At 41.7% G+C, this 11,090-nt stretch overlaps 1 protein-coding gene across 1 annotated transcript; it reads left to right on the top strand.

Annotated features, from left to right (window-relative positions):
• Positions 1-5,640: 5,640 nt before the first annotated feature.
• On the top strand, positions 5,641-9,875 carry LOC147635437 (glutamine synthetase cytosolic isozyme 1-like). The gene is made up of 14 exons (XM_086802699.1): positions 5,641-5,958; positions 7,025-7,064; positions 7,159-7,262; positions 7,369-7,417; positions 7,508-7,614; positions 7,693-7,780; positions 7,900-8,028; positions 8,144-8,218; positions 8,490-8,543; positions 8,649-8,686; positions 8,810-8,969; positions 9,145-9,205; positions 9,293-9,386; positions 9,576-9,875. The coding sequence occupies exons 1-13, from the start codon at positions 5,888-5,890 to the stop codon at positions 9,382-9,384; spliced, it is 1,068 nt and encodes a 355-aa protein (XP_086658825.1). The 5' UTR covers positions 5,641-5,887; the 3' UTR covers positions 9,385-9,386; positions 9,576-9,875.
• The last annotated feature ends 1,215 nt before the right edge of the window (positions 9,876-11,090 follow it).

Genomic DNA, 11,090 nt, shown 5'->3' with positions numbered 1-11,090 from the left:
GTGGTAAATCCTACTGTATCTGGTGAGTTTTGACTTAACCGGAGTGTTAAAAAGTAAACTCAAAGTCTGGGGGGCTGAATTGGAGTGTTCGGAGGCAGACATATCTTTTGTTAAATCGGAGAATTTAGCAACAGATGAGCTTGGGGTGAACCATGGTACCCAGGAAAAAAGCTCTTCACACTAAAATAGTGCACAATAATTTTAGGGTGATAAAAATCCATCTCACAGGAATGTTTTACAACTTTCCATAGATGATAGATGAAGACCATGTACTTTACGGAGTTAAAGTACATAGGTGGTGACTTCGGCGCCACATTTTTTGTAGAAAGTCACCAGTGGTGTGGTTAGGTCAGCCGAGACTCCACAAGACCTATGCACTAGTTTTTAAGTTGACCTCTATTAAAGACGTCCAAAAATTCGTGTTGTAATACCAGAAATTGTACTGCAATGTGCAATGGAGGGGTCAATTTGTGTAGTCACTTCTTAGCAGCAAGTGACTTCAGCATCTTGTTATAGATGGTTGTATATGGTACTCCCACTCGGGGGAGGTACGCCATTGGGTACGGAGTTACTCACAAACTAGTATGGAGCTACTAGTGTGATAATAGTGGGTACGTAGTTACTCACTACTAATACATAGCTGCTAATAAAATTAAGATCCTCGAGTGAAAGATACTCTAGATCAACATTTTAAATTACCGAACCACAATCCATGAGTATCGAGGTACTCATAAATATGTTGACGTTGCTCAAATCGAGGGACCGATTTGTTCGATGGTATGGAATAAGCAAGGAGACTGGAGTAACTTAAAAGTTACACATCACTAGTCCTAGTGAGTTGTCGAGGTCATCCGTAGTTTGATGATCCCCTCTACCTATCAGATAACATTCAATTTGCAAGCCCTGGCATTTAATCCGTAGTGATTATGAGTTTGGTGTGAGATATGGTTATGAAGTTCTTACAAGAGTACTCGTTTATTTGCTTGTCATTGGTTATAGCTTGGTAGAGATTGCCACCTGTGAGATGGGTAGGTAGCTTTGCCGCTATAATGAGGAGGCAACAAATAATGTTCTCATAGTTATACTTCATACCAACACCAAACAGGGATAGGATGAAATTCCTAAGTTCATCATCACGAAGTACTGTGATGTTTGCATTTAAGACGTTCATGTTTATTGACTTGGCACTTACTGCATTTCAGCACATAAGTCTGGACGTTCTTATACAAACTAGGCCAATAAAACTGTCTTTTTTACTAGTGCATAGGTCTTCTGAATCATCCCAGGATGACCCGCACTTGGACTATCATGACTCTTTTTTTTTATAAAGAATTTGGGCCCGAAAGTCACCAATAGTTGGTACACATACTCTACCCTTGTAAAGTAAGTATTCATCGCGTCAATGGAGTAATTAGCATATTTCTTCCACGTGTCCGGTCGAGCTAGACCGCCGCTTCTACGGGCAATCCGACGTGCCAAGGCAATCTACGTGCCATTACAGGATAAAGAGTTTTCATCCTCGAAAACAAACTAGGGAAGTCATTGGTAAGCAAATGTCTAGTAGTACTCACGCAAACCGTGATTTGGTATTTCAACCAAAACCCCAAGGCAAATTTCATGCCTTGATTTTGCATCATGTCATTAGCACAGAAGCTAATGTACTAGAGAGCACTCTAGTAGCTCAAGTTCTCAGACTATGCTACTAGATATTTGTAGACTACGCTACCATGTTGCATCACCAACTTGTTAAAACTTCTCCTTGGAAAGCTCTACGGCCATAGGAGAAATAAACTAGAGCCAATCTAATCATGCATCACAAGGATTAGTTCCAAAGTTGAGAGATACTTTCTCTCTTAGAGTAACATCTTTGCTCTAGAATCTTGTTGAGTTTCTAACTGCCATCAATCTACGGATGTTTAAACTCCACTCTAACTCAGAGTAAATGTAACTTTTGAAAATTTCCCTTCAAATATAACAATCAAACTTCCTATCTCTTATGCCATACTATATCTGCGGGGGCAGACCATATAGTATGTGGAGATGTTTAATAAATATTCTTGCACCACTCCTGGTGTTTGGAGTTACATCCAATCACTTACAACTCTTTGTTGCTATTACCAGACACTTCCTTCAAGTATTGTCTGGACTCACACAACTATTCGAGTTTATGTGATATTTGAGGATATCCCTCCTTTCCCTCAAGAAAGGTTTTTGTCCTCAAAAACTCTACTCTCAAGCGGACTACGCGCTAGTGTCATAGGTCCAAGAACAAATCTAGACCATGTTTAATATCATATGTTATATTCTTGAGTCCTTCCAAGAAACGCTTAAACATCTTGCAACGAAGATGTGGTATAGTGTCTACGCACATATGGTGGTACTATTGATAAACTGCTTTGCAACTTATCAATGGTTTCACACTTGTAACAAAGTGCTTCATTGTTGCATATTATTATCCTTCATAAGCGGTTACACACTTATGAATCATTTGGGTAGGTTGTACCATCTATCAAGAAAAATTCCAAACTACTAAAACCACATATCAATCCACAGATAATGACTGAGCTTGCTGCGAAGCCATAGGTTGCTAGATAATTGATGGTAATTACACAAGCCCAATGTCTATTACATAGGACTATTCCATCCGCTGGAGATTCCTCAAGGGAAATGGGAAAGCATTTCCATGGATTTCATTACCGGTTTACCCAAGACGAGTCGAGGGAATGACTCGGTGTGGGTGGTAGTGGACAGGTTAACTAAAATGGCAAAGTTTATTGCCACGAAGAAAACTGTAAAAACGCCAGAGTTGGCAAAACTCTTTATTGAACATCTTTACAAGCTATATGGCCTGCCCGCAGATATAGTGTCGGATAGAGATAGAAAGTTCAACAGTCATTTTTGAAGGGAAGTCTTCAAAAAGTTGGATACTACTCTGAGTATGAGTACGGCAGATCATCCGGAGTCTGATGGTCAAACTGAAAGAGTTAACCAAATTCTAGAGGATATGTTGCGTTCTTATATTAGTAAGAAGCAATCTAATTGGGAAGAGTACTTGCCCTTATTGGAGTTTGCCTATAATAGCTCCAAACACTCAGCGACTGGATTTACACCATTCATGTTAATGTATGGATTCCAGCCGAGATCTCCGATGGCTGTAGGCCTGGAAAAGGAGAAGATTCAATCTGTCAAGGAGTTCCTTGATAAATGAATGATATGCTCAAAGCTGCACGCGAGAGCATCCGTAGCGCACAGGATCGCGCTAATACATTTGCCGATAAAGGACGCAGACAAGTGACCTTTGCAGAAGGTGACTTTGTATTTTTAAAGGTTCCTGCGCAGTCAGCAACCATGCAAACGGGAAAGTGTGATAAACTTTCTCCTAGATATTGCGGTCCTTTCAAGGTCCTTAAGAAGATTGGGGACGTAGCCTACAAACTTGAGTTACCGGAGAGTTCTCAAGTTCATCCTGTCTTCCATGTTAGTAAACTGAAGAAATCAGTTCACGGGTTAGAGAACGTAGTTTCTCTAGATATTTTGGTGGAATTGATCACTCCACCAAAGATACCACATGAACCGGAAAGGATTCTTGGGTATCGAGACAGACAAACCCGACATAAAGTGTACCACAAGGTACTTGTTAAATGGACAGATAGGGATGAGGAGGTGGCAACCTGGGAACGCCGTAGTGCAATTTCTAAAAGGTTTCCCCAGTTTGTTTTCGAGGACGAAAACTCTTCTTAAGGGGGGGTAATGTCACGTAGGCTGTAACGCCTGTGACCGACGGCAGACCAGATGGCTATATCCGGGGTTCAGTGGGAGAGGACGCCCATGCGGAGTCATGGGCGGCCAGGCTAGTGTGGACGGCAGGCCACACACTATATAGCCTGGGGGATGAGGGGCAATCCTCATTCTTCCTCTATGGCTGGGTGGTGAGCCAGAGGTCGTCCCCTCTTGTGGTAACGCCCGTATAGCGGCGTTACGGGAATGTAACAGGGGTCGAAGGCATTTTCATGATTATCCAAACTTGTATATGGTATTGAGGGATTTGTAGTGAGGAGGAATTTTTTAATGAGGTCATCAATTTTCTCTTGAGAGTCATCGACTCTTGCATAGCTATGGAGTTTCAACATTCTCTTTGTTCTCTCTACTTTCTTAGTAGTTATATTAGTTCTTACTCCAACAAGCACACAAAGGCCTATTTCCCCACATTTTAAACTCCATTTCAACAAAGAAGTCAAATCAACTAAGGGAAACAAATTCTAAAAGGTTTTTGCATATAGTATCAGGACTTCTCAATCAAACATCGTATTCATTGAAGTAAGAACAATGAATTCTCTATTCCACACTAGGGAACCAAATGAAGCCCATGTGAGAGAGGAGGAAGTCCACAAGAGAGGGAAGGAAATTCATCTGAGGGCACGAGCAAGCAAGTACCAAGAGGAAATTCATCTGAGGGCACGAGCAAGCAAGTACCAAGAGGACAAGCACTAAGTAGCTCCACTTATGTATCATCCTTGGTGGTCACCCACACCGCCCAACTACATCTTTGTAGGTTGAGTGTCTTGGTGTTGATGGATCAAGCTGTTGTTTAGGTGGAAGATTGACTCCCTAAAACATGAGGAGCCAAGGTGCTTTAATCAAAGACGTATAGGTGAACAATTGACCTCGCTAAATCATGTTGCTTCTGGCATTGTTTAGGTGAAAGATTGACTCCCTAAAAAAGGATGAGCCAAGGTGCTTTAATGAAAGATGTATGGGTGACCAATAGGGCCCACTAATGATGTTGCTTCTCCTTACAAAGAAAATAAAGGCTTTACAATCACATCAATGGAAATACAGATAGTGGTTTTATAAGCATTTCTTGACTTTGCAAAACTTTTTCACGTTATAAAAGTGATTTGATGAGATACGCTTTCCACCTTTTGATTAGTGAAAGCTGAGAAAAGGTCTCTCTTGGAGCTAATTCTTTTATCTTCTTTTTAAAAGAAGAGCTCAAGTTTTTTTTTCCCCTTAATAAAAAAGATCTAGCTCAAAAGTAAGTAATCTATTTTCTTTATGTGGCCAACTTAAGACTATTTAAAATGCCCCCACATCAAGCCGCTTTGGCATAAGCTAATTGGCTTGTTATAATTTCTTGAATTTTAGTGTCCATTCTACCAAGCATCAAAAAGCATCATTGTCTATTTCTTCGAAAACATGTAAACAAACAATTATTTTTTTGGTAATCCGAGCATATTTTAGTGTCCAATTGGAAAAAAAAATACTTCTCTTTTAAACCCATAGTTGGTTCTTTCTTTATAAAAAAAAGTTCTCTAAGGTTATGATTTGTCTTCTAGCTTTTGATAAAAAAGGGGGACAGGCTAAAAGAGAAGGGGATAAGATGGCTTTTTAGGGGGGAAAAAAAGGAAAAGGGGACAAGAAAATTGATTTCTTTTCCCTATATAGCCTTTAAAAATCAGGGATAAAAAATCAATAATGTGATTCTATAAAAAATGTGATTTTATAAAAAAAATTCAATAATATATGATTTTATGAAAAATCAATAATATTATTAATGTGATTTTATAAATTATAATATTATTAATGTGATTTTATAAAAAAATCAATAATATATGAGCAATTGTAACGGCGGTGAGAAACGGCAGCAATAGAAATCGTGCCCAGGATACTGCTCAGATGTCGCCTTGCTTTTTCTCGTTGCCATGGCGCCCTTTTAAAATAGCGGCACCCTCGTTTCTATCAGCCCAATCCTCATCCCTTGCATCGCCATCACCGAAGCCCCCTCCCCCCGTTTATAGTTCTCTGTGTGCCCCCCATCTCCCTTCACCTGCATTCCACTGCTTTCTTTTTCTTTCGTGCTTCTTTTCTGCGCCCTCTGCTCCCCGCCATGGCCTCCATCTCAAAGCTCCTCAACCTTGACATCACCTTTTCTGGAAAACTCATCGCAGAATACATCTGGTCAGTAAATAATTCCAGCTTTTCAACCTGTAATGTTTCATGAGTTTCCACGATTTTTAACTTCTTGATCCACTTATCTATGCGGGCTTCTAATAATTGTGTCTGCTAAACAATTTTTGTAAGCCTGTTATTGTACAAGTCTTTTAACCTATGTGGATCCTTAAAGGTTAATCCTTGTGGGTTCCCTGATTGTCTGCTTATTTACCCACTAAGCTATGTTCTTTTTACGCACTAAGCTACGTGGGTTTTGTTTTTTACTCACTAAGCTCAAAATCTTGTGCTTTTTTAACCCACTAAGCTATGTGGGTTTTTCTTTTTACGCACTAAGCGATGTGGGGGGGTTCCTGGCTTACGCTGGTTTGAGTTGCTTCTGACCGTTCTAGGGCTCTGGATCTGCAAAAGAAAGAACACTTGGGTGTTTGTCGATTTGGGAAATCGAAATTTTTAAGATTCGCTGGTTTCTCTGGTCCTTATGTCTTACTAGTATTGTGGCATTGATAGTATCACACAGGCCATATGTTAGTATGGCATAGAATACATTTGCCACATGTCACAATCTCCTTATGCACGTGGCATCTGAGATGATTCCTGTAGCATAGCACAGTGCATGTGTGTTGGGCATAGTGTAACAAACCTCACCTCTTGCTGCTTCTGATGCGAACTATTTTTTGCTGTCTCATGTGTGACAACATTTGGCATCTGATTTGATGGTGTGTACAGCGCATGTGTTGGGCATAATGTAGCATAGCTCACCTTGTGCTTCTTCTGATGTGATGTACTTTTTGGTGTGCCATGTGTCACAATCTCCTTATGCCATGTGGCATCTGATTTGATTCGCGTAGCATAGTGCAGGGCATGTGTTAGGCATAGTGTAGCATAGCTCACCTCTTGCTTCTTCTGATGTGAACTATTTTTTGCTGATTGCCCATGTGTTGGCATAGCCCAGCGCTTACTTCTTTTTCTGGTAGCTAGTTGAACTATAGCTTGCTAACTGTTCACGTCTTGGCATTGCATAGCATGGTTTTAGCTCTTAATAGCTTGCCCACTTCTACTGTTTGTTATGCAGGATCGGTGGATCTGGCCTTGACCTTCGCAGCAAAGCGAGGGTAACAACTGATTTTTCATATTTCATTTCTTTTTTTTTTTCTGAATTTAAATTGCTTAAGGTTCGTGTAATCTAAAGCTGATTACTTTTGACAGACTGTTAAAGCCCCCATCAAGAGCCCCAAGGATCTTCCAAAGTGGAACTATGATGGATCGAGCACAGGGCAAGCACCCGGCGAAGATAGTGAAGTTATTTTATAGTAAGCTCTTTTTGATATCTAGGGTTTTACCATGGGATTGTTATACACTTGCCCATCCATGTTTTTCTATTCCTTTATCTGACCCATAACACATAATTTATCACAGCCCTCAAGCCATCTTCAAGGATCCATTCCGTGGAGGTGACAACATTTTGGTAAGTTGAAAGCTGAAGATTTCATGGATCCAGGCCCAAAAATGTAGTTTTATATAATTTGTGCTTAAACAAGAGAGAATGATCTTGCAGGTGATCTGCGATGCTTATACCCCAGCTGGGGAGCCTATTCCCACCAACAAGCGAGCTGCAGCAGCAAAGATCTTTGCTCAAAAGGAAGTTGAGGAAGAGCAACCTTGGTAATCATCAACATTCAAAGCCAATCCCGTGGACAAGGTCAAGGAGTTTTCACATTGACGGCTTTGTCCTTGCTGCAGGTTTGGTATTGAACAGGAGTTTACTCTCCTCCAGAAGGAGGTAAAGTGGCCTCTTGGCTGGCCAACTGGTGGTTATCCGGGTCCACAGGTAAGCTTCACGCTGGGTTACCTCTACTGTTAGGCCTAATATCTAGATCTTATCTTTCAATTATTGTCTATGGAAAGGTGATGCATGTTTGGCTCATAAACTTGATATGGTGTTGAAAGGGTCCCTATTACTGTGGAGTAGGAGCTGACAAGGCATGGGGAAGGGACATTATTGATGCCCACTACAAGGCATGCATCTATGCTGGCATCCAGATCTCTGGCATCAACGGCGAGGTCATGCCAGGCCAGGTAGGGACCTATATATCAACATCTACTATTGGAGATGATAGACTTCATGTACTGTTGATGTTTATTTGCTTAGATAATTCCGTTTGGAGCTTACCTTGGTTTACGTGATTTGCAGTGGGAGTTTCAAGTTGGACCTTGTGTAGGCATTTCTTCAGGAGACCAGCTTTGGTGTGCTCGTTACATTTTGGAGGTAAATGGCCTGGATTTCTTTGAGATGCGTGCATAGCTGATATATGAGTAATAGAGACAAGCAGGTAAATCCCGCCCATACCTGCTGTCAGAAATTCTGATGATGGGCAGGAAGTTGAGCTCTTCCACAAATGTAATGGGCTTTAGGGCTGGGTACTGGATTGACCTGGATTATGCTGTGAAGAATGTTAAGTGCACTGGCTTTCTAGAGTATAAAAGGCAGAGTAGTTTACTATCTTATTATCTCACTTCCCTGGTATGTGATGATGCAGCGCATTACGGAGCTTGCTGGGGTGGTTCTGTCGTTGGACCCTAAGCCCATTGAGGTGAGTAGGGCCTCCTCAATTCTGATACACCATGTTAAACACTTTTGGGGATGAGTGTGTAGTGTTGCTCAGCATTTGTGATTATCTTCTTTTGGATGGTTGCAGGGAGACTGGAATGGAGCTGGCTGCCACACCAATTATAGGTGAGAAGCTGTCTGATCTTACAAAGGGTTGCATGTTGTTGGAAGCCTGTAAAGAATGCAGTCAAAGCAGTCAAAGAAACCTCCTTTTTTTTTCTTACTTTGCAAAGCTGGTGTCATTTTCAGCACCCTGTCTATGAGGAAGGAAGGTGGATTTGAAGTGATCGAGAAGGCTATTGAAAAGCTTGGGCTGAAGCACAAGGAACACATTGCAGCCTATGGAGAAGGCAATGAGCGACGGCTTACCGGCCGACATGAGACAGCTGATATCAACACTTTCTCATGGGTATATATGGACTTTGTGCATTGCCATTGAAAAGATGCTGCAATCTATATGGTGTGCTTGCATGTGGTTTGCAACCTTGGTCTGCTTCTGCATGCAGCTTGTTACCTCATGGGCCATGTTTGTCAATGCTCTTTCCTACATTTTGTGCTCGTTAATGTTTTTATGTGTTAATCAGGGTGTTGCGGATCGTGGTGCCTCTATTCGAGTTGGTCGGGATACAGAGAAGGAAGGCAAAGGTATTTGGCCAGTCCATGTAGAGTAGTCTTTGCGAATGATTCATTTATGTTACACCATATGCAACGTGGTTCGTATTGTGTTTCCAGGTTACTTTGAGGACAGGCGGCCTGCCAGCAACATGGATCCTTACACTGTGACCTCCATGATTGCCAGCACCACCATTCTGTTCAAGCCGTAGTGGTAAGGTTTCTCATTTGTTTGCTATATAGTCTTCACATACATAATTCACACTAGTCTGTCTCAAGGCCCGTCCCGGGGGGTCCTCACCCCAACTGTCTGGGCGGGGGAGATGTATGTAGAGTTTGGCAAGGCCTCCTTTCCTAAACTATAATTATGTGACCATTTTCATCTTTTCTCCTTTTTTTGTAGGAACTCTTATCAAAATCATGTTACTATTCCTCCATGTATGGAGTAAATGCCATCTCATTTAGGAGCCATGGTCTTTGTGGGGCCATCATGGATTACGCTTTTTTGGCTGCGGGGTCGTGATTCTTACTTATCACTTATGTAGCGTTTTACAATTTTGAGGCCCAATTTTAAGGCCTTTCAGTGTAGGGTTCAAAAATAATTGAGTAAGAACCTTCCTACTGTATTAAGAAACAGGGGCCCTTTTGCACTCCCTTGGCATGGTTGGTATACTTACATAATAAAAACTTCATAGTTTGTCTATGTTGTAATGGCAAGTTTGAAAATGATGGTGCAGTTTCTTTGGGGGGTTGTATAGTTGCCAGGTTTAAAGTTTAATGAGAGAGAGAGCACAATCTAGGTTGTCAAAGAATCCACAGAGTCTGGAGTTGTGCTAATAGCATCTTGAGTGGGTACTTCTCTATGGTCTCAGAATGTGAAGCCCATGCTAGTAGATTATTATTATGTACGTTTGCGTGCGCGTGTGAGAGAATCATGCAATCATGCTACCCTCTACAAATCATGCTACCCTCTACGAGAGAGAATCATGCTACCCTCTACGAAGGCCGATGTGTCAGTAAGCTTCTTTCAGTGATGGAGTGAGTATTTATTATTATGTACGTTTCCGTGGGTGTGCGTGTGAGAGAATGCTACCCTCTACGAAGGCCAATGTGTTAAGCTTCTTTCAGTGATGGAGTGAGGGTAATGGATTTTCCTTTTTGATGGATGAAAGTGAGGACGTTCTAGGTTAGTGTGGATAGTGGCACATGGAGGGTGCAATGTGCATGTTCTTTGTGGAGATGGTAGATAATGTATCATTTTGGTGTGCAAATCCTCCCCTCAAAGAAGATGGGAGTGATCTTTGATGTGCCACCCAGTTAGACATTGTCATTGAAGAAATGCTAGCATTGCTGAGGTGTAAGACACCCCTTTTGCATGTGCTTTGCGTTTTACAGCTTGCTCCCGATGCAATCCTTGAAAATATGTTGGATGTGTAGTTTTTGAAGTTCGTATATACTCTACTAGGCTTTGCACCCCAGGAGCTCAATGGGCAGACTGCATGTGTGATACATCTGTGCCTACCCACCTAGCCAACCAGTCTGACAGGGCTTTGGGTGGCCAGACCAGCAGCCCACGGGCGCCCCTTTGTGTGGAGCAGCCACCCAGTTGTATCGGGCAGCCATTTGTTAAAATTTTCTCTTATGGGGAAAAAAGAAGGGTAATTGTAAGTCTTATGACAGATTTCAGCACTAACCACGCTAAGTGAAATATTGGACACTGTCATTCACATCATCTTCTCATCCTGCCCCTCCTACCCTTAAATAGATAGCAGTTATGGTTCATTGTTCATATCTCAAAAATTTTGGAGCTCACAATCAAAAGCACTTAGCAGGAGGCTATTGGAATTGATATGCAGTCTAACAGCAGCGTTTGGTGCGCGAAGCAGCTGGCGATACTAGGCCTTGTTTACATGGCAGG

This window comes from Cibotium barometz, chromosome 9 (genome assembly GCF_041138505.1).
Source record: "Cibotium barometz isolate CiBa-2024 chromosome 9, ASM4113850v1, whole genome shotgun sequence".
Lineage (NCBI taxonomy): Eukaryota > Viridiplantae > Streptophyta > Polypodiopsida > Cyatheales > Cibotiaceae > Cibotium > Cibotium barometz.
The sequence above is the reverse complement of the archived record's forward strand: the minus strand, read 5'-3'. Positions and strand labels throughout refer to the sequence as shown.

Coding starts and splice junctions, on each gene's coding strand:
- LOC147635437 (XM_086802699.1), top strand. CDS start 5,888: ATGGCCTCCATCTCAAAGCTCCTCAACCTTGACATCACCTTTTCTGGA. Junction 7,615..7,692: donor GTTGAGGAAGAGCAACCTTG/GTAATCATCAAC, acceptor TCCTTGCTGCAG/GTTTGGTATTGAACAGGAGT. Junction 9,206..9,292: donor TACAGAGAAGGAAGGCAAAG/GTATTTGGCCAG, acceptor TTGTGTTTCCAG/GTTACTTTGAGGACAGGCGG.